We start from the raw sequence: 23,019 nt of genomic DNA on the forward strand, positions 1-23,019 counted from the left end.
TGACTTGGATGGATGGATGATTTTTATTTTTCAGCCGTCTGTTCACACCGATGCATTTTTCAGGGAGTAATTCCCGGAGCCAGTGAAGTAAAACACTTTTGTAAATTGGCTGCATTCTCACAACTCGTAACTATGACGTTGCCATGTGACTCGTGGGGTCGTACTATTAACAGAAAGCAGTTGAGGTCGCCTCTTTCCTCCCATGTCGATCGTCCATCGACTTAACTCCGGTTTTTTAAGGCCAGACAGACTCTGCAGAGTCTGCAGAGTCTGCAGAACGGACCGCCATCCTTTCATTAACCCCGAGGTATGCGTCTGCACTGGGTAAACAACAAGTCAGGTGACACACACAGGTCCTCTTTAAGGTTCACTGGTGCAACAATGGCTGCCGATATAACAATCTGCTCACCTTTTATCCCCCTGTAGAGTGAGATTACCATAATGCTTAAAAAGACTGAGTTAGCAGTTTTAAAAGGTTGTTCAGCTTGTTTTAATTTAGTCAAATCTGACATTTATGAACTCATTTCAGACATGAAGACATGAAAGAATAATCATATATTTACTATTTTATCATATATTTATATATATATATATTATATATTTGTATTACATACTAATCCTAATAAATAATAGAAAATATTTTTTAAAAATATTTTTTTCGTTCATCCAACAGTTGTTGTACTTGTGTATTGAATTACAATTCAGTGAGAACAGAATTAATTAATAGTCTCCCAAAGAGCGTATGTGTGTGTGCATGTGTGTGTGTGTGTGTGTGTGTGTGTGTGTGTGTGTGTGTGTGTGTGTGTGTGTGTGTGTGTGTGTGTGTGTGTTGCGGCCCAGATGCACAGCTGTCATGAGTTTAAGCCGAGTTGTTCTGGGAGCCTCTAAAAGCCATAATTACTGGTCTTTAAGAGCAGAACGGCTGCAAATTACAGCTGCGCTCTGAGCACACTGAAATAGCCTGATTCAATCATTTACAAATGAAGAATGCCAACGCTGTGTTTTCACACACACACACACAAACAGATTGATCTTATGGGTACACACACACACACTGTGCCGGTGAATAGGAGACGCGTTACAGGACTGACTGAGGTCTCACCAACAGTCTCCCTCCTCCCGCCTCATCATGTGTGTTCAATTATGAGGCAAGAATGCACCAGAACAATGTCAGCAGATCCACAGATGAAGATATCGCGGTCGACCACCTCTCGGATTTCCCTTCTATTTTAAAAATTCATCATAATTATCTCGGAGCCTTGTTTCGGCGCGCCGTCCCATACACCGCCGCTCCATCTTCTCTTATCTCGATCGTCCGTCTTCGCGTCCTACATTCTTTCTGCAAACGTAATTACCTCCGACGACTTCCCTGCTGTTTACATCCGAGCGGCTCCCGGTCGTCTGCACACGGAGGGGAAAAAAGGACATTATTACAGTCGAGCGGCGTGAGACTCGTCGACCTCCACTAAACCCGCTAATCTCGCAATACATTCGCTCCGGCTTAAGCGTGACCTTTGACCTTTTCCGCCGGCCCTCCGCTGTGACCGGTCGACACATCGCATCCCACTCGTGCTTCGATGGACTCGACTGTTAAAATACGGTAAACAAGAATCACAAAACGCACTCCGCGCCATTAATTAGAGCTTATAATAAGTCCGTGTCGGGGCCTCGTTAGGCCCTGAGTGTTGTCTTTCAGGCACGAAGATGGCAACAATCCATTTCCAGTGACACACGCTGCCAGGATTTTGGGTTAATCCGGCGCCCCGAGGGGCTCCTCGCCATAATGAAGCAGGGCATGCTGGGTACTTCACCCCTCCTCCTTGAAACTCATTAACGAGCTCGAGCCCCGGGAGGGGGGGGGGGTGGGTCCCATCTGTGTGCCACCTGTACGAAATCACCACCGATGGAAACATCTAACGCAGGACGGCGCTCCAAAAGTTTCCTTCAATCGTATCACTGAAGTGTCTATCTCCTTCTCTCCTTCTCTCCTTCTCTCCTGTCTCCTTCTCTCCTGTCTCCTTCTTCTTTCTCTTTCTCTTTTTTCTTTGTCACATTTGCAGCTGTAGCTGTAATAAATGTTTATTTGGGTATTTAGCAACTTTTTATTTTAATATTTCAGCATTATCTTCTTGAGTGTGTGTATGTGTGTGCGTGCGTGCGTGAGTGTGTGTGTGTGTGTGTGTGCATGGACGAGTGTGTGTCCGTGCGTGAGTGAGTGAGTGTGTGTGTGCGTGTGTGCGTGCATGAGTGAGTGTGTGTGTGTATGTGCGTACGTGCATGTGTGTGTGTGTGTAAGTGAATGAGTGAGTGAGTGTGTGTGTGCGTGCGTGTGTGAGTGAGTGTGAGTATGTGAGTGTGTGAGTGAGTGAGTGTGAATGTGTGTGTGCGTGAGTGAGTAAGTGTGTGTGAGTGAGTGAGTGAGTGAGTGTGTGTGAGTGAGTGAGTGTGAATGTGTGTGTGCGTGAGTGAGTGAGTAAGTGTGTGTGAGTGAGTGAGTGAGTGAGTGTGAATGTGTGTGTGTGAGTGAGTGTGTGTGTGTGTGGGATTGAGTGAGGCAGTGAGTGAATGTGTGTATGTGTGTGCGTGCATGCATGGGTGAGTATGCGTGTGTGCATGTGTGTGCATGTGTGTGCATGTGTGTGCATGTGTATGCATGTGTATGCATGTGTATGCGTGTGTGTGCGTGTGTATGCATGTGTGTGCGTGTGTGTGCGTGTGTGTGCGTGTGTGTGTGTATGCATGTGTGTGCGTGTGTGTGCGTGTGTGTGTCTATTAACAGGTTTACCTTTTGAAAAAAAGTTTCCGCATCTTGACGTTGTGACGCCGACAGTTCAGGATTCTCCTCGTTGCCCAATCAACAAAATGCATCATCAGCGTTTATGAAATGTGTTTTATTCTGAAAGTTTTTCATGAAATCTTCAAGGACCTTTTCCTCCACTGAGGCCTCTGAGAGGCGTCAGTAAGATTCCTCCGGCGTCCTCTTCCTCTCAGACGCTCTGCAGACACAGGACAATGTCATCAGGTATATTTTGTGCATCCTGCACTAACTGGCGTCGCTTCATTTAATAATCATCTTCACGTGGCGTGCAGCATGCGTATTCCTTCATTTACTGGAAAAGATTCTGCACAGTTGTTTCGCGTTACCATAAATCATCATCCGAGCCGATGAACAACATCGAGATTTATTGAAACGGGCACTAATTTCCTCTGTAATGCATCCGTCTGTGTTCGCTCTTCTTCTCTGATGTTGCCAGGAGACAGAAGAAGAATGATGGACCTCATTTCAGCTGTTCATGTGTTCACCACCGGAGGAAGATATTACTTTCCTTTGGAGTCTCTGTGAAAGATAGAAAAGGCCTAAAAAAATACCTGTATGCACTTTAGAGTACAGTGTCTTATGACATGATGGTCTCTTTTTTTATTCATCCATAATTATAAATGATTAAGACAATAAAACCAGTGCAGTGGTGCATAAACCTCAGACGTATCACACGCCGACTGAGATACCTCCTGAACTCCGATGATTCATATGTGGCTTGAACATCATTTTTCTTTATAATGGTTGAAAACGAAATGCCAGACGATCAGATTACTTTCATAAAAAAGAGAGAACTCATCTACACAGATTATGTGATACACTAAATAATAAATAATACATAATAAATATGAATAATAGAACTAAGTAATAATAAATAATAAATGATCAATAATAAATATCATAATAAAACTAAGTAATAAAGAAGAAGAATAAATAACAATTAACAAATAATCAATGATAAATGATCAATAATCAATAATCAATGACCAATGATAAATAATAAATATGAATAATAAAACTAAGTAATAAAGAATAATAATAAATAATAAATTATTATTAAACATAATTTAAAAAATAATAATAATAGTTTGTAACAGTCTACAACTACTACATTAGTTGACAATGTGCCAAATGTTAAAGACACTTAAAGACATTTAAAGACCAGCAACTGTCGGCTTCATTCACCACCGTTGTTGTATCAATATAAATATAATTATGTATAATCTTTCCATATTAATTAACTAAATAACTGATTTTTATGGACAGTAATTATTGTTATTGTGCGTTGACATGGCCTCGATCAGATCAATGCATCTCTGCAGAAGATTAACGTCGCCACCTGTTGGTGTGGCGGGGACATTACAGCTGCGACGTCACCCCACGACACCCAGACACACACAGTTAACACTACGTTTAACGGAACATTGTTAAATATAAATACATATGATTGTCTTGGGCATTGGACCAAAATCCTTTTATTTATTTATTTTACTCTTTTGCATTTTGGTAACCAATAAAAATAGAAAAATGAACAGAAGGGAAGCAGAAGCTTCTCCAACGCCGTCCTCCGGCTCCGAGTTCACGAGGCCAACAGCAGGACATCGTGCAGCCACGACGCCTCCATCGCGGCTCCCATTGGCTGGGAGCAGCTGCTGCACACTGATAAGGAACTGGAGACCTTCAAACACCCAAATATGTTAAAGGCCCGGGAGGATAGAGGGAGGAAAAATATCCCGAGGAGGAAACTGTCCAGTGTGCAACTCTGCTGAGTGTGTTCTTGTTTTAAAGGTGCAGAAAACTGCTGACGCGGTGCTAAACAAACACTGAGGCGAGCAAGACGATACATGTGGCACGGAACACGGTGTCCTTTAAAAGAGGGAAAAACAACAAGAGTCAGTTCCTTTAACAGGAAGTCGCTCACACACACACACACACACTCTGTATACGTTAGGATGACACAATAACTCTTGTGAGGATGAAGTATGGAAACATTATTGAATTCATTATGTAACGTGTCATTTGCTCGAGTTCACTCGCTCCACGATGTCGCTGCTCCAGCCCGGTCCGGTCTGACTAACCTCTGGAGACCAGCAATAGCAAACCGAAGGTCAAAAGGTCATCAGGTGTACTGGTCATTACTCAGTGATACTGACTCTTCTTCTCCACTTGACAAACACAACAGCTGAGCTTCAGCGTGAAGGTTCTTTGAGGGACCAGAAATGGTGCCTTGAAGAACCATTTGTTGAAGGTTCTTTGAGACACATTTATGGGTTCTTTGAAGGAGTATTTAAGGAGATGGCTCTTTAAAGAACCCTGGTTTGAAAGGTTCTTTGTGGAACCATAAATGGTGCCTTAAAGAACCATTTGTTAAGGTTCTTTGAGACTCATTTATAGGTTCTTTGAAGAACTCTTTCAGGAAATGGTTCTTTAAAGAATCCTGGTTTGAAAGGTTCTTTAAAGGTTCTTTGAATTGGGGGTCCATTGGGGGTCCATCGGGGGTCCATGGGGGGTCCCTCGCCCCCCCGGCGGGCCTCCTGCTCTCACAACTTGGTCTCCGTGCTCTTCTTCTCCTCTGACCGCCCACAGACGCCGATGGCTCTGAACTCCTGAGCGATCTCCACCATGGTCTTCCCTCTGGTCTCCGGCAGCAGGGCGAAGGTGTAGGCGCTCGCCAGCAGGCACACGCCGGCGAACAGCACGAAGCAGTACGCGTCCAGGGCGTCCTGGGGGGGGGGGGCGTTAGGTCACGTGACCCTCTGAGGTTCAGGCGTTGGTGTCTGTTGCGATGAACTCACGATCAGGAACGGGAAGACGAAGCCCAGGACGGCGAAGAGCGACCAGCGCTGCATGCCCAGGAGGACGAAGGCCGCCAGGCGGTCCGACTGCACGAAGAGCTCGCTGTGCAGGGTGTTGGTGGCGGCGCCTGGAGGAGAGGGGGGAGAGGGAGAGGGATGGAGAGAGAGGGAGGCAGAGAGGGAGAGGAAGAGGGTGAGAGGGAGAGGAGGGAGAGGGAGAGAAAGGGAGAGGGAGGGTGAGAGAAAGGGAGAGGGAGCGAGGGGGAGAAAGAGTGTGAGAGGGTGAGAGACGGAGAGGGGGAGAGAGGGAGGGAGAGGGAAAGAGAGAGAGAGAGAAAGGGAGAGGGAGATAGAGAGGGAGATGGAGAGGGAGAGAGAGAGAGACGACTCAGGCGGGTTCGTTATTTTTTTTCACGTCTTTTCTCTTCCATGTGAACGGAATCTGCCCGGCGACACAAACCAGGTCCTCCGCAGAAGAAGATGACGAAGAGGAAGATCAAACTGGCGGAAACGTACGGCAGCCAGAGGCTGGAGTCCTGAGACCAGCGGGTTGAAGGAGAATATTAATACATCATTCTGCAATATAGAGCGATTATTATTATTTGTTTGCTGACCTTTGCATTCAAAGCTTTCTTCATCAAACACATTTTCAGTCAAAAGGTTTTTTCACTTTTACCGACATTTGAATGAAAGAAAAATCCTTTCCCATCATTTCCCCTTCCTGCAGATATTTTTCGCTCTCTGCCTCCACCCCCAATCATATTAAATAAAGTCTGTGATGTAATGTGTGGTGTTATAGGGACTATATCTTTGGTAGAAAGTAGTTCCATCCTCTCACCTGGCTCCATCCTCTCACCTGGCTCCATCCTCTCACCTGGCTCCATCCTCTCACCTGGCTCCCTCTGCCTGAGCATCTCAAGGTCCCGCGGGCGTCTTACCTTCAGGTTGAGCGTGACGGAGACCAACACCAGGCTGGCGGCCATGAGGCCGTAACCCCCCCAGAACAGCGGCCTCCTCCCGATCCGCTCGATCAGCAGCCCCTGGGAGACGGACGAGCGCAAGACGACGGGTCACGACCTTTGACCTTTGAGCACGACGTCCGATGTACCAGTTGACCGAGAGGATACAAGTGGACTCTGGGGTGGAGGCGGGGCTTCGGGAAGCAGCTGTGCAGCACCATGTACTATAACCTCTAGACGTTACCGTGACCTTGACGTCACTTTCTGCCTTCAACTCAGTTTATTTTGTAAAGCCCAATATCACAAATTACAAATGATCCTCAGCGGGCTTTACGATCTGCACACATACGACATCCTCTGACCTTTGACCTTTGAAAATAGAATGAAACCTTTCATGAAAGCAGCGGCGGAGGATCCCTCTCCAGGATGGACAGAAGAATAGAGTCATGTGACCAGAAGAAGGCCTTTCCTTGAACGCTATACAACCAATACGTTCCACATTGTGTGTTTCTGGGGTCGGAGTACGACATACAGAGAAAAAGGTCTCCATTCAAACACAATCTGAGCTAAACAACCCCAAAAAAGATTCCCACAGTCTCAATTTACAGCCCTGGGAGGAAAATAAAAATAAAAAAAGGAACGTTTTCTGTGAATAATCAAGAGAAGACGCAAAGAAAAGACGCCGCGAGTCACTCACGCAGAGGACGGAGGTGAGGATCTGAGAAACTCCGAGGCCGAGGGTGACGTAGCGGATGTTCTCCGTCGGGATGCCCGCCTTCAGGAAGATGTCGTAGGAGAAGATGTTGATCTGGGGAACGACAGAAGCCTCCGAGAGGTTATACACGCTGCTCTTCTTCTTCTTCAAATAAGTGGAGTTGCGTCCTCACGGCAGAAATGCCCGACAGCTGGTTGCAGCAGTAGACGACGGACATGGTGAGCAGCTGCCAGCGCACGCCGCGGTCCGCCAGCAGCTGCAGGCCGCTCCTCTGGGGGCGCGCCTCCATGGCCGCCTGCTCCGCCAGCATCTCGTCCATCTCCTGCCGGTAGTCGCCTCGGCCCCACAGGCTCTGGAGAGCTGGCACCGGACACGACAAGAGGAGGCGATAAGAACAACGGGATGTGTTCATGGCGTGAAGTCAGAAGTGTTTTCCATGAAAACTCACACTTTTATTTATCACATTTATTGAAAAATGTATATAAAATACAGTTAAGACATTGATGAGGTTATAAATATTGATTTTTATTGTAAATATTAATTTAGTTCTTCAAAGGAAGGACAGTTTTACAGCTTCTCTCACCAGCATCGCCGTAACCTCTCGTAGCCGAGAGCAAGTCAAACGCACCAATAGAAACTCTTCGCTCATTCAGCAGCATAAGCCCCGCCCACTACATCTAGACTCGATTCGTAGCTTTTCATTTTGAGAGCAACTTTTTTTTTTTTAGCAAAGACTTTGCAGCAACACATTCTAGTTTCATAAGATAAACTAAGAATGGTGAGAAATTTGCTCTCAAAACATTTTTTTTTGGTTTGCGTAATAAAGACACAAATCGGATATAAAATCGAGTCAAGACATTGAGGAGGTTATAAATAACGATTTTTATTGTAAATATTAATGTTCTTCTCTTGGCTCAAAGGAAGGCCAGTTTCACAGCTTCTCAAACCAGTATAACTGTTTTCAGCTGCGCTCACATAAAAAAGGTTTTCAAGGGTTTTCTACCCCTCCGCTAGTCTTCTAAGGCGATAACACAATGTACCATCAGAACACTGGAGATGGGCCTCTACACACTATGTAGAGACTTCATGACACACCAGAGAATAGTCATCTACACATTAACTATGTAGAGCAGTGGTGTCAGACTCATTTTCACCGTGGGCCACATCAGCATCATGGCTGCCTCTTAAAGGGCCGGTAGTAACTGTGACACTATGTAAACTCCTCCTGAACATAATGTCTTGATTCTTGTTTATTTGAGTGTAGAAATATTGTATATAAGAAAATGTCCCGAATATAACATACAGCCATTTAATTTGAAACCTTCAAATTAAAAGCACAGGATATTTATCTTCCATTGAGAAAAGGTGAGGGCCACACAAAATGACGTGACGGGCCGGATTTGGCCCGCCTTGTGTTTGACATCTGTGATGTAGAGAGTGTATTTATGATTAATTATTGTGATCTTCATTGATAAAAACAGTGCTTTGTAAAATAAGCACATTTCGACACGCCGACCTTTCTTGCAGGCCTTCTCGTGACCTTTCTCGATGAACAGGTATCTGGGCGCCTCGGGGAGGAACGGCAGCGCCACCACCTGAACCGCGGAGAACAGCGCCGGCACGCAGAGGACGACGTCCCACAGCTCCTCGCGGCCGAGGACCTCACTGGGAGAAAAACAACAACGCAATCAACAACAAGAGAGTAAATATGGCAAATAAAAAAACAGATAATAACTTTAAAACAAGTAGATATTGTGGAATACAAGTGGCAATGAAAGGAAGTGTTGTGGTCCAGCTAAGTTTTAATGTTATTTTTATTAATTTTTTACTTTAGAAAATTGCAAGTTTATTTAAATTTCCTAAAATTGCATCTCCTTTGCATTAAAATGAAAAATATGACAAATAACAAACAAATAAGAAGTACTTTCAAACAAGTATATATTGTAGAATACAAGTGGCAATGAAAAGAAGTTTTGTGGTCCAACTAAGTTTCAATGTTATTTTTATTAATTTCTTACTTTAGAAAATTGTAACTTTATTTAAACTTCCTAAAATTGCGTCTCTTTTGCATTAAAATGAAAAATGTGGCCAATAACAAACAGATAATAACTTTAAAACAAGTATATTTTGTGGAATACAAGTGGCAATGAAAGGAAGTGTTTTTACTGGTTTAGTTTCAAAGTTATTTTTATTCATTTTTTCCTTTAGAAAATTGCAACTTTATTTAAACCACCTAAAAATACGCTGAAGGTCTTTTTTGCACAGTTGTCTTATTTTATTAACATCTCCTTTCCATTTCCTTTTTCACTGGAAGAAAACAACAAAAGAATCAACAACAATAGATCAAAATATGGAAAATAACACGTTTAAAACAAGTGTAATAATAACAATACAAGTGGCAATAAAAGGAAGTGTTGTGTTGCAGCTTAGTTTCAATATTAGATGTTTTTTTTAGTGCATCTTTATATACACTTCTTAAAAAAGCTCCTTTTTGCACAGTTTTCTTATTTCACTGTGTCTCTTCATCAAAATCTCCGTTCCATTCAAATTAATAGGAGTATATGTTTTTTTAAAAGGTGGGTGTTATCAATATTTTGCACATGCAAAACACATGAAAACATTTTTAGTAATTGTATTCAATTTTTTCTACGATCTGGACCTTGAGTCTGAAACAAAAGTTTGATTGATTGACGTTGAGCTCTCGCCACAACGAGCCTCCTCCTCTCCGTCTCAACAGGACGTCTCCTACCTGAGTCCAAAGAACTGTCCGCACAGTTTCCCGAGTGACAGAAAGATGGCCGACGTCAAGGTCACGCTGCCTCGGATCTTTCTGGGTGAAATCTCCGCCAGGTAGACGACGTGGGAGCTGGCGCCCAAACCTGCAGGTCACGAGACGGGTACCGGTCGGGTGTCGGGTGGAGGAAAACGCAGGTAGTGGGCGTGTCCGACAGCCCCTCCCCCCCGGAGGGCCTCACCTGTGGAGAAGCCGTACAGAACCCTCGCCACGATGACCATCTCGTACGACTCGGCCCGTTTGCCCGCCAGCGTGATGCCCGCCGCCACGATGGCGATGCAGCTGGTGCAGATCATGGCCTTCTTTCTGATGGAGGAGCACACACACACACACACACACACACACACACACGCCTTCAGCTTCCCGTCTGAACGCCGCCCGTTGGTCCTCTCTCTCTCACCTGCCCACGGTGCCGGTGATCCACTTGACGCTGACGGCGCCGCAGAGGCCCCCCACGGCGTACAGGGACACCACAAGGGACCAGATGACCGTGACGGTGCTCGGAGGCGGAGCCTCGGCGTACCGGCGGTGCCAGCTGCTGTTGATGAAGCGCTGGATGTACTGGAGGTGGAGGAGGAGGAGGAGGAGGAGGGGGTTGAGGTGGTGCAGAACCAGAATGAGCAGGGGGGCTGCAGGTGGAGCGCGGCGGCTCACCGGTGACGGAGAGCTCAACTCGGTGCTGTGGTAGCCGGCTTGGAAGCTTCCTCCGATTCCCAAGACGACGATGAGGAGCAGGGCGTTGCCGCGGGTCTACGGAGCAGAGGGGGCGGGGCCACAGGTCACTTAGCATCCTCTGGGTGAAGATATTAGTCCCTGAATCCGGGATGTGAATCCACTTCCTGTCCTGGAGACTCAACCTGAGGTGTGATGCTGAACTCCATGAAGGACGCTCTGGTATCACCTCCTCTAACGGGACTCTATTTGTGTCTATTAAAGCAATATTAGTTTTAGACATTCTGAATGATTAGACACTAGATCAGAAAACCGTATTTATGCTTTAAGGAATTACGTCATATCGTCATATGGAAAATAAAGATGGCCTCTTTGTGAGGCAAATATGTGTGTGTGTATACACAAAAATAAAATAAAGCTTTATAAATATACTCTAAGCATCACCTCTGAAATAAGGGCTGCAACTAATCCGATATATATAAAAAAAGTGGGTATAAATATGAAATAATAACTCTCGATCTCAATTAAAAGCACAGGAAGGGATTTGATATTTTTTTAAGATTGGTATCTCGATGGTTAATTCATAAATCTTGTTAAATGTGCATGTATGACGTATCGATGCATATTTAAAGTACTAAGTGTTATTCTCCACTCACTTTACATTACATTACATGTCATTTAGCAGACGCTTTTATCCAAAGCGACTTACAATAAGTGCATTTCAACCTAGAGTACAAACTAAGAACAACAAGAATACAGGAAGTAACATTTCCTCAACATAGTCGAACTACAAAAGTACCATAAGTAAGTGCTATTTAAGTGCCACTGAAGTGCAAATCTGTGTTTTAATCCAGATATAGTCGGAAAAGGTGTGTTTTCAGTCTCCGACGGAAGATGTAGAGACTTTCTGCTGTCCTGATGTCAGTGGGGAGCTCGTTCCACCACTGAGGAGCCAGGACAGCAAACAGTCTGGATGTAGAGTGATTAGCTCGAGGTGCAGGAGGCACAAGTCGATTGGCTGTTGCCGAGCGAGCGAACGTGCGGGGTGTACGGTGTGACCATATCCCGGATGTAGACGGGCCCGATCCGTTCAGAGCACGGTACGCCAGAACCAGTGTTTTGAAGCGGATGCGAGCAGCCACCGGTAACCAGTGAAGAGATCGGAGGAGCGGAGTGGTGTGGGTGAATTTCGGGAGACTGAAGACCAGTCGAGCTGCTGCATTCTGGATGAGCTGCAGAGGTCGGATGGCCTTAGCAGGTAGACCAGCCAGGAGGGAGTTGCAGTAGTCGAGGCGTGAAATGACCAGAGCCTGGATCAGAACCTGCGCTGCCTTCTGAGTAAGAAGAGGACGTATTCTCCTGATGTTGTGCAGCATGTACCTACAGGAACGCGTTGTCGCAGCGATGTTGGCCGTCAGGGAGAGTTGACTGTCGAGTGTCACCCCGAGGTTCCTGGCAGTCAGGGTAGGGGCCAACACTGAGCTGTTGAAGGTGGTAGTCAGGTCATGGGTGGGGGAGCCTTTCCCTGGAAGGAATAGTAGCTCGGTCTTGTCAGGGTTGATCTTCAGGTGGTGAGCAGACATCCACTGAGAGATGTCAGTCAGACAGGCAGAGATTCGCGCCGCCACCCGTGTTTCGGCCGGTGGAAACGAGAAGATCAGTTGGGTGTCGTCAGCATAGCTATGGTAGGAGAAGCCATGCGAACGAATGACAGAGCCGAGAGAAGAGGAGGGGACCCAGGACGGAGCCTTGAGGAACCCCAGTAGTGAGAGGACAAGGATCAGACACAGATCCTCTCCAAGTTACCCGGTAGGTGCGGTCTTTAAGGTAGGAAGAGAAAAGAGCTAGTGCAGTGCCTGAGATCCCCAGGTCCTGAAGAGAAGAGATAAGGATCTGGTGGTTCACGGTGTCAAATGCTGCAGAAAGGTCTAGAAGGATAAGGACAGAGGAGGAGGGCCGTCTCTGTCGAGTGGCCGGCCTTGAATCCAGACTGGTGAGGGTCAAGAAGGTTGTTACTGTGGAGATAGGAGGACACTTGGCTCAAGATAGCTCGCTCCAGAGTTTTGGAGAGAAAAGGAAGAAGAGAGACCGGTCTGTAGTTGCTGACTTCAGACGGGTCGAGCGTGGGTTTCTTCAGGAGAGGGTTGACTCTCGCCTCCTTCAGAGAGTTGGGGAAACAGCCAGTTGAGAGGGAGCTGTTAATAAGATGGGTGAGAAAGGACAGAAGATCAGGAGCAATAGCCTGGAGAATGGGAGACGGGACGGGGTCAAGGGCGCAGGTGGTCGGTCAGCGGAGGTCACCAAGCTAAGAACTTGATTGGGAGACAGGGGGGTGAAAGAGGAAAGAGAGGGGGATGAAGAAGTTAGTGTTGGTGAGGTGATAGAAGATGGATCAGTAAAGGAGGAGCGGATGTCGTCTATCTTGTTTGTAAAGTAGTCGACAAAGTGGATCGGCAAAAGGGTGGAAGGAGGAGGGGGACAGGGGGGATCAAGGAGGTTGGAAAAGATAGAGAAGAGTTTTTTGGGGTTAGAGAAGGAAGACTGAATTTTGGTCAGGTAGAACGAGCTTTTGGCTGCAGAGATAGAGGTAGAGAATGAGGAGAGGAGAGATTGATAGAAGAGCAGGTCTTCCGCTTGATTCGATTTGCGCCATTTTCTTTCCGTCGCTCGCAGGGTGGCTCTCTCGGCGCGCACCGAGTCCGACAACCACGGAGAGGAGAGGATTTCCGAACCGGTCGTGTCTTAAAAGGACAAAGAGAATCAAGAGATGAAGACAGGGAAGAGAGGAGAGTGTCTGCGGCAGAGTTAGGCTGCATGAGTGAGAAGCAGTCAGTTGAGGGGAGAGCAGATAGGACAGAGGAGGCCAGGGAGGAGGGACAGAGGGTGCGAATGTTGCGGCGTACAGGTGCAGAGTCTGTAGATATGGGTGGGTTGTCAGTACCAGAGAGCGAGAGAGAGTAAGAGATGAAGAAGTGGTCAGAGACATGGAGAGGAGTTACAGTGAGGTTGGAGGTAGAGCAGTTTCTTGTGAAAATGTAGTCAAGGTGGTTGCCGGCTTTGTGAGTGGGAGGGGAGGGACTGAGTGAGAGGTTAAAGGAAGACAGTAAGAGTAAGAGATCACATGACTTCTCTGTCTGGATGTTGAAGTCACCCAGAAGGATGAGCGGGGGGCCGTGTTCCGCGAAGTTCGACAGGAGGGCGTCTAGCTCTTCCAAGAAATCTCCCAAAGAACCAGGGGGACGGTAGAGAACAACAATGTGAAGTTGAACCGGATGAGTAACGGTCACAGCATGAAACTCAAAAGTCAGTGGGATAAAGAGTGGAAGCGGGTAGGGAGCGAAACACCATGTGGGTGAGATGAGTAAACCTGTACCTCCACCCCGACCAGAGGCTCTGGGTGTGTGGCTGAAGGAGAAGGCCGAGGAGAGAGCAGCCGGGGTAGACGTGTTGTCTGCTGTGATTCAGGTCTCAGTGAGAGCCAGGAAGTCAAGCGACTGCTCCACAGCAAAGCCAGAGATGAAGTCAGCCTTGCGGTTGGCTGACTGACAGTTCCAGAGGCCTCCTGTGACCAGGTGCTGGGTGTGAGTAGAACGGGTAGGAAGGATAACAGAGGAGGGGTTCCGGTACATGAATGAGCGAGTCCTATAGTAACTACGAGGAGAGATACGCACAGGTATGGAAAAGACACACATATTCACAAAATGGTGGAATACACAGCCACCCACGAAGACTCCAACGGAAGACTCCTATGTCTTTGTCCTCCGAGTCTCGACTCCAACGGAAGACTCCTATGTCTTTGTCCTCCGAGTCTCGACTCCAACGGAAGACTCCTATGTCTTTGTCCTCCGAGTCTCGACTCCAACGGAAGGCTCCTATGTCTTTGTCCTCCGAGTCTCGACTCCAACGGAAGACTCCTATGTCTTTGTCCTCCGAGTCTCGACTCCAACGGAAGACTCCTATGTCTTTGTCCTCCGAGTCTCGACTCCAACGGAAGACTCCTATGTCTTTGTCCTCCGAGTCTCGACTCCAACGGAAGACTCCTATGTCTTTGTCCTCCGAGTCTCGACTCCAACGGAAGACTCCTATGTCTTTGTCCTCCGAGTCTCGACTCCTATGTCTTTGTCCTCCGAGTCTCGACTCCAACGGAAGACTCATGTCTTTGTCCTCCGAGTCTCGACTCCAACGGAAGACTCCTATGTCTTTGTCCTCCGAGTCTCGACTCCAACGGAAGACTCCTATGTCTTTGTCCTCCGAGTCTCGACTCCTATGTCTTTGTCCTCCGAGTCTCGACTCCAACGGAAGACTCCTATGTCTTTGTCCTCCGAGTCTCGACTCCAACGGAAGACTCCTATGTCTTTGTCCTCCGAGTCTCGACTCCAACGGAAGACTCCTATGTCTTTGTCCTCCGAGTCTCGACTCCAACGGAAGACTCCTATGTCTTTGTCCTCCGAGTCTCGACTCCAACGGAAGACTCCTATGTCTTTGTCCTCCGAGTCTCGACTCCTATGTCTTTGTCCTCCGAGTCTCGACTCCTATGTCTTTGTCCTCCGAGTCTCGACTCCAACGGAAGACTCCTATGTCTTTGTCCTCCGAGTCTCGACTCCAACGGAAGACTCCTATGTCTTTGTCCTCCGAGTCTCGACTCCTATGTCTTTGTCCTCCGAGTCTCGACTCCAACGGAAGACTCCTATGTCTTTGTCCTCCGAGTCTCGACTCCAACGGAAGACTCCTATGTCTTTGTCCTCCGAGTCTCGACTCCAACGGAAGACTCCTATGTCTTTGTCCTCCGAGTCTCGACTCCAACGGAAGATTCCTATGTCTTTGTCCTCCAGTCTCGACTCCAACGGAAGACTCCTATGTCTTTGTCCTCCCGAGTTCTATGTCTTTGTCCTCCAGTCTCGACTCCAACGGAAGACTCCTATGTCTTTGTCCTCCAGTCTCGACTCCAACGGAAGACTCCTATGTCTTTGTCCTCCAGTCTCGACTCCAACGGAAGACTCCTATGTCTTTGTCCTCCAGTCTCGACTCCAACGGAAGACTCCTATGTCTTTGTCCTCCAGTCTCGACTCCAACGGAAGACTCCTATGTCTTTGTCCTCCGAGTCTCGACTCCAACGGAAGACTCCTATGTCTTTGTCCTCCGAGTCTCGACTCCAACGGAAGACTCCTATGTCTTTGTCCTCCGAGTCTCGACTCCAACGGAAGACTCCTATGTCTTTGTCCTCCGAGTCTTCGTCCGATGAGTCACGCTAACGCTACAGCTGACGCGAAAAACCCCATCCGGTTATGAACCCAAGTTAGTGCCAATTACCTCCAGCCGCGTTGACACCGCCCCTTGGCTTTTGGTATTCAAATGACACTCAATAGAAACCAGGTGATGATCGCTCGTCCAATCAGTGAAGATTCAGGTGTCGGAACACAGGACACACCTCTCTACCAAAACAACTCCTTAAAACAGGACAAACTAACAATCTAGCAGCTTTAAACGACAAATACAACAGTAACTTTAGCAGATAAAACTAGTTTAAAGAAGATACTTAGCAGGATCCAAGTAGTCAGTAGTCTCGCCTCACAGGTAGAAAATGCACACTGACTAACTCTGTAACTCCCTGTGCCCAAAAAACACACAATTCATTCATCTTTTGTTTCGAGTGTCCTTGTTGTTGTTGTTGTTGTTGTTGTTATGAATGACGAATAAAGAATCATTCAGATACCGACAGAGTGACTCAGCTTCATTTGTGACGAGTCACTGCTCAACAACAAACCCGCTTGCCGAAAACAAAAAGTGTTTTTCTTTCCATTTCCCCAGTTAATAAAAGTGAATTTGGACTAAAGCGTCACGTTTAACTCTACACAGGAAAAAAATAGCACGGTTTATCAAATATTTTGACAAACAAATAACATATTTTCTCCCTGCTTATGAAATCATCGTGAACAAATAACAGGCCGATATGCGTATTAAAAAGATTGTTTCGTATATTCCTACCAGCTGTTGGAGCAAAGTTTCCATCCTGTCTTCTCTGCACGGACCTCAAAGTATTAAAGTGCAGCCGGAACCGACTCGACTTGTTCAGGCTGCTTATCATTAACTTTTCAGACTCTCTGACAAGAAATCCAGTAACCAGAAAACACGCTGTACACCAGACAGAGACATGTGTGAGGAACTCACACGTGGATTCAGACAGATGTTACAGACGATTAGTTACTACTATTACCGGATGCTGGGTTAGTTCCCAAACGTCAATACAACACATTGTGTCATTTCATAATCGTATAAACGTGTTCTAGATCAAATGTCAAACTCACTACTTTGGCATATTTCAAACCCTTTATGAAAAAATTGTGTATATATATATACCATCCTGCAGCCCATTCATAGCACACAATGAGGTTGTTGTTGTTGTTGTTGTTGTTGTTTTGGTTTGTTTTAAATGTGTTGACATTCTCTCTATTCTTCTCTACTTGTTCATCCCATTGAGGATGATGTAATCTCAGCATACCTCAAGAAACAGACATTCGGACTGGTTTTTAGTTACAACATGGCCTATATTTCTCTGAGCTGTGGACGCATGCGGATATATTAATATATATATTATATGTATACAATTATAGTATATATATATATATATAACATAATATACATCAAATATATATGTAAATATACACACATACAACATAATATACATAATATACATTTAAGTAATTCGATTTATTGGAAACTTGTTTGCAAACATAGCCTCGAACATTTAGTTGAATTTGGACGCGGGTGTGCTCCCACTTGTGTCCAGCAGAGGGCGGTCGAGGGAAACTCGCTTCGTAAATGTCAGTCGGTTCTCCGCTCTTTCTTCCCCTCGTCGACTCGGGCGGAAGCAGCTCCGTCCGGTGTTTTCCGTAGTCATCGTGAACCGAAGGGCTAGCTGATCGCTGCCTTCCGCACAAAGAAAGAACGGAAAAAAGAACAAATCTTTCCGTTTCGAGCCCAGCAAAACAATGCCGTTGGAAAACCTGGAGGAGGAGGGTCTGCCCAAGAACCCCGACCTGCGGATCGCGCAGCTGAAGTTCCTGCTCACGATGGACGGGCACCGGCAGGACGCCGCCGTGAAGACGGAGCTAATGGACGCGATCACGGCTAACAGTGAGTTAGCACGGCGCCGGAAGCTTTAAGTCGGAACGCGGTGCCGAAATAAATGTCCGTTATCGTCTCGTCGCCCCCCCAACAAAGTGCAACGTGTCCAATAATCACCTCAACCCGAGTAGCATGCTATGCTAACGCTGCGAGCAGACGTCAGCTAACGTTAGTCGACAAAAACAATCTGACGTTGAGTTGTTTGGTGAACGTTACGCCACCGGCTTTTTTTATTTTTTATCCTCACATTTAAAAAATGGTAATATGTTCAGTTTTTAGAAGTCACATTGAATATTATAAAGTATTTTCTCAGCCATGTGTTGTGGAAACGTCAACAAAAAAATCTCCCTTCGCTAGTCGTTGATTTCTTCTTCTCTTGCTTTTTATGGCGGTTGGGAAACAGCTCTCGGGTGCATTACCGCCACCCACTCTGGAGTATAAACTTAATAAAAGTAAATCTCTATCCTGAAAACCAAACACACCTGAAGTGAATTCTCCGCCCAGTGGTTGATGTGATGTTGAGCTCTGAACTATCCGATCCTTCTGCTTCAGATATGGCTCCGTACTACGAAGGTCTGTGCAAGGATCTGAAGTGGCAGCTGGACGGAGATCTGCTGAGCAAAATGAAGAAGACCAACGAGGAGGAGCTGAAGCGCCTGGACGACGTGCTGGAGGACGCCGAGAAGAGCCTGGGAGAGAGCGAGATACGGGACGCCATGATGGCCAAAGCCGAGTACCTGATCCGGATCGGAAACAAGGTGACTGGACGTGATGTCGGCGAGGCCCGGCCTGCGGGTGCAGGTTCCTGTGTGACCGACGACCCCGTGGCAGATATGATGAAGTCACTACAGCTTCAGCTTTAAAGTATTTGACACGATGCAGTGCTGACCTACGAAAGAGGCACGGTGTTTACACCTGGCACCGTCGATGCTCACCTGCACAGCCGGGCTGTCACGGACATATCGACAGGAGCAACATACACAGGTGTATACGGTGTCACTTGTTCTTCTTTTCAGCACAATGCTCTGTGCATTTAGTGCGTTTGCTTTGTCAATAATAATAACTATATTTATATAGCACCTTTCAAAACAATGTTTACAAAGTGCTCCACAGAGTCAAAGCAAAACAAGTCGAAGAGCAAGAAACCAATATTACATTTAAAAGTATATATTGAAGTAAAAAATTAAATGTAAAATAATAAATAAATAAATTAAATACCAAATAAATTAAAAAATAAATTACAAACAGACAAACTAAATTAGGGGAACCAAAGTTCTGCATAAAAAGCTGTTCTATAAAAATGGGTTTTAAAAGAAGTTACTGATTCAATAACCGAATAACGTTAAGCGGGGTTCGTAGGGTCAGGGAAAACCTGGAGAAGTCATGGGATTTTAAAATAGTTATTTTCAGTCCTGGAAAAGTCCTTGAAGAAAATTAAATCCCAAAAGGTTTGGAAAAGTCATGGAAATGTGTTATATTCATATGTTCATTTCCACAGTTTGATGAAAAGAATAAACATTTATATAAATAATTGTTCTTTTAATCAAACTATTTTCTCTCGTTCATGTTTACACCGAGATTTCACATCATGTTTGGTCATGGAAGTTTGGTTTGAAGTCATGGAAATGCATTAATCAACATGAGTATTAACTCTGCTTACGCCATGTTCTCAATAATTTTGGGTATTTATTTAACGTTTTTTTACTGCCTGATGAAGAAGACTTCAGCCGTACACGTGGTAGAGGTCAAATAATGGCTTGAACACGCAAAATAAACAAAAACATGTTGGTTGAACTAGTTGTGTAACAGTGTGCCGTCCTCTGTTCTTATGTATCTTCTTAAATCCTTTAATATGAATGTCTCTGTGCAAAGTTGGTGTGCCAGACAGAACAGCTGGGTGCTGCCCTCTTGTTTACCTTTCTATCTTTATGCCTCCAAAGCGCATGTCGCTCACTGGTGTTTTTCCTTTTTCTCTCCAAAGCTCTCCAGCTCGTCAGCCTGTTTCTCAAACCCGCTGCTGCTGCTATTAGAGCTGCTGTGCACCCCTCCTAACACGACCACGCATTATACCACGGTCTAACACAGTATTTAACCCAGGGTTCGTACGGTCATGGAAAACCTGGAAAAGTCATGAGATTTAAAAATGGTCATTTCCAGGTCTGGAAAAAACTTAAATCATAAAAGTTTTGGAAAAGTCATGGAAATTTGTTATAATCACATCATTTACGCCGAGTTTGAAATAATTAATATGTTTTTTAAAGAAAGACGCTCAAAATATAAGCCGGCGTACGCTCTCAATACGCAACATTTTCTAAATTTTTCATGTTTATACCGAGATTTCATTTTGTTCATGGAAATTTGGTTTAAAGTTTTGGAAAAGTCCTGGAAATCCACTGGTCAAAGTGTGTAAGAACCCTGTTAACCTCTTACTGGTGTTTTGTGGATGGATGAGATGCACGTATTTACATTAACTGTTTCTGGTGTGTGTTCACAGATTTGAACCGTATCAGATTTATTGACCGTCTGCCTGTCTTTCCTTGCGTGTCCACAGGAGGGCGCCCTCACAGCCTTCAGGAAGACCTACGACAAGACGGTGGCGTTGGGACACAGACTCGACATCGTCTTCTACCTGCTGAGGATCGGACTCTTCTACATGGACAGCGACCTCATCACACGCAACTCGGAGAAAGCCAAGAGGCAAATGCTTCGGCATCTTTTTCCCCCACCGCCGGTCTTCATAACCTTTTAAAGTACTCATCTCTCTCTCGCTTCACCTCTTTCCCCATCCAGCCTTATCGAGGAGGGCGGCGACTGGGACCGGAGGAACCGGCTGAAGGTGTACCAGGGCCTGTACTGCGTGGCCATCCGGGACTTCAAGCAAGCCGCCGAGCTCTTCCTCGACACCGTCTCCACCTTCACCTCCTACGAGCTCATGGACTACAAGACGTTCGTCACCTACACCGTCTACGTGTGCATGATCGCCCTCAAGAGGCCCGACCTCCGCGAAAAGGTAGGCGGCCGAGGTCACGGCGCGCGGCGCCGGGCGTCGGCGGCGTGACCTCAACGCGCTCCTCTTCCAGGTCATAAAGGGAGCCGAGATCCTGGAGGTGCTGCACGGCCTGCCTTCCGTTCGCCAGTATCTCTTCTCCCTCTACGAGTGCCGCTACTCCGTCTTCTTCCAGTCTCTGGGTGAGGAAGCGTTTCCCCTTTTTCTGACCTGAGAAAGGTCAAATCATCATCTGGTCGCTCTGCTCTTCGATATAATGACGCGGCGCTTTGTGTTCTGCCACAGCCACGGTGGAGCAGGACATGAAGAAGGACTGGCTCTTCGCGCCGCACTACCGCAACTACGTGAGGGAGATGAGGATCCAGGCGTACAGCCAGCTGCTGGAGTCCTACCGCTCGCTCACCTTGGGCTACATGGCCGAGGCCTTCGGCGTCAGCACGGAGTTCATCGACCAGTGAGTGACTTTCCACCGCGTTCGCACGGCGCTGCAGACGACCTCGCTGGAACGCTCTCGGGTTCAGAGGGGGCTGAAGGAACGAAGTGCCGTTAAAAGAAGATGTGCCTTTTTTAAGAATGATCTCCTTAGTATGCAGTGAATAATCCCTGTTAACTCAATTCCACGACCTCCGTGTGTGGGACCACCAGAGAAACTGAAAATCAAAGAAGATATTTATTTATTGAAGCGCTCTCATCAAAACACATTAATATTTTTTGTTTATGAACAATCCTGGATGTATAAATGTCTGTTTGCAGCATATATACATTTATTATATATATATTATATAATATAGATGTATATTATATATATAATATATATATTATATATATAGATGTATATTATATATATAATATAAAATATTATAAATATATATATTTATTATATATATACTATATATATCTGTATTTCTACATGGTTAAGACCTGTGGATTTGTACAATGGGGGAACCCGTGTTCTGTCTGTTGATGCGTATTCCAGACCATAATTCATATGGATACAGATTAAATGGAGGGGAATCATTGAGAGAGGAAAGCGTGATCGGTCGACTCGTTGAATCGACTCTCAGCCGAGACGAGACGCCTTCGAGCGTGTTGTGAATCTGTGACGTGGGAGTTATTGCCCAGAGGCTCGGCGAGTTCTGTTCCCACCGAGCTTCAGACCGGACAGTGAACGCGTCCCGATCCGCCTGGACGACGAGACGAGTGTAACCACGGCAACAGATTCTTTAAAAAAACGTTTTATTTGGCTAAATTTCCCCATTTTTTTTTTTATTCCTCAGGGAACTCTCCCGATTCATCGCCGCCGGACGCCTCCACTGCAAAATCGATAAAGTGAACGAGATCGTGGAAACCAACAGGTAACCACGGCCACCAGCCTCAACGGAGGCGGAGCAACAACAGAATATCTCATCCCGTCTTCTCCTTCTCCACACAATCTTCTTCTTCTTCTTGTTCTTCTTCTCCACAATCTTCTTATTTTTCTCCTCCTTCTTCTTCTAAACACAATCTTCTTCTTCCTCCTCCTCCTCCTCCTCCATCTTCTTCTTCCTCCTCCATCTTCTTCTTCTTCTCCACATAATCTTCTTCTTCTCCTTCTTCTTCACACAATCTTCTTCTTCCTCCTCCTGTCTTCTTCTTCCTGCTCCTCCGTCTTCTTCTTCTCCACATAATCATCTTCTTCTTCTTCTTAGACCCGACAGCAAAAACTGGCAATACCAAGAAACCATCAAGAAGGGCGACCTGCTGCTGAACCGAGTGCAGAAGCTGTCGAGGGTCATCAACATGTAACCGTGGCAATCGTCTTGTTGCGCAAGAGGGGCTCTCATTGGTCGAGCCGAACCAGTAATGTGTCTGACAAAGTGACTCTTATATTGTGTATATAATAAAATTTGTTTAAACTGTTGACATTACATTTCTCCAGGGTGTTTTTTCTTTTTTTTATAAATACAGCTCCTTGTCTCCCATTGGCTGTCCATGCCGAGACGGTCAGCCAATGGGGGACGAGGAGGTTCTGACAGACGATTCTACAGCTTGTTTGACATTTCTTGGCATTCAATAAATACTTTGTCATTTTATTCGTTTTTTTGTGTCATACTATCACTTTTTTTCTTTAAAGTTTTATGACCCTATTGCACAC

The 23,019-nt window shown here is 45.9% G+C and overlaps 2 protein-coding genes across 2 annotated transcripts; one reads left to right on the forward strand and one right to left on the reverse strand.

Annotated features, from left to right (window-relative positions):
- Positions 1–4,281: 4,281 nt before the first annotated feature.
- Positions 4,282–16,816, reverse strand: slc2a9l1 (solute carrier family 2 member 9, like 1). The gene is made up of 12 exons (XM_056437894.1): positions 16,739–16,816; positions 10,736–10,831; positions 10,482–10,642; positions 10,263–10,387; positions 10,037–10,166; positions 8,804–8,952; positions 7,460–7,647; positions 7,270–7,380; positions 6,552–6,653; positions 6,074–6,149; positions 5,614–5,741; positions 4,282–5,541 (listed from the first exon to the last, which is right to left on the reverse strand). The coding sequence occupies exons 1-12, from the start codon at positions 16,760–16,762 to the stop codon at positions 5,359–5,361; spliced, it is 1,473 nt and encodes a 490-aa protein (XP_056293869.1). The 5' UTR covers positions 16,763–16,816; the 3' UTR covers positions 4,282–5,358.
- Positions 16,817–17,634: 818 nt separating this feature from the next.
- psmd6 (proteasome 26S subunit, non-ATPase 6) lies at positions 17,635–22,792 on the forward strand. The gene is made up of 8 exons (XM_056437896.1): positions 17,635–17,887; positions 18,431–18,636; positions 20,430–20,575; positions 20,669–20,888; positions 20,959–21,067; positions 21,171–21,339; positions 22,163–22,240; positions 22,574–22,792. The coding sequence occupies exons 1-8, from the start codon at positions 17,743–17,745 to the stop codon at positions 22,668–22,670; spliced, it is 1,170 nt and encodes a 389-aa protein (XP_056293871.1). The 5' UTR covers positions 17,635–17,742; the 3' UTR covers positions 22,671–22,792.
- Positions 22,793–23,019: the final 227 nt, after the last annotated feature.

The sequence above is a fragment of the Pseudoliparis swirei genome, chromosome 18, assembly GCF_029220125.1.
Source record: "Pseudoliparis swirei isolate HS2019 ecotype Mariana Trench chromosome 18, NWPU_hadal_v1, whole genome shotgun sequence".
NCBI lineage: Eukaryota > Metazoa > Chordata > Actinopteri > Perciformes > Liparidae > Pseudoliparis > Pseudoliparis swirei.

Coding starts and splice junctions, on each gene's coding strand:
- psmd6 (XM_056437896.1), top strand. CDS start 17,743: ATGCCGTTGGAAAACCTGGAGGAGGAGGGTCTGCCCAAGAACCCCGAC. Junction 18,637..20,429: donor TGATCCGGATCGGAAACAAG/GTGACTGGACGT, acceptor GCGTGTCCACAG/GAGGGCGCCCTCACAGCCTT. Junction 22,241..22,573: donor GAGATCGTGGAAACCAACAG/GTAACCACGGCC, acceptor TCTTCTTCTTAG/ACCCGACAGCAAAAACTGGC.
- slc2a9l1 (XM_056437894.1), bottom strand. CDS start 16,762: ATGGAAACTTTGCTCCAACAGCTG. Junction 10,832..16,738: donor AAACTTTGCTCCAACAGCTG/GTAGGAATATAC, acceptor TCTGCTCCGTAG/ACCCGCGGCAACGCCCTGCT. Junction 10,388..10,481: donor ATCACCGGCACCGTGGGCAG/GTGAGAGAGAGA, acceptor CTCCTCCATCAG/AAAGAAGGCCATGATCTGCA.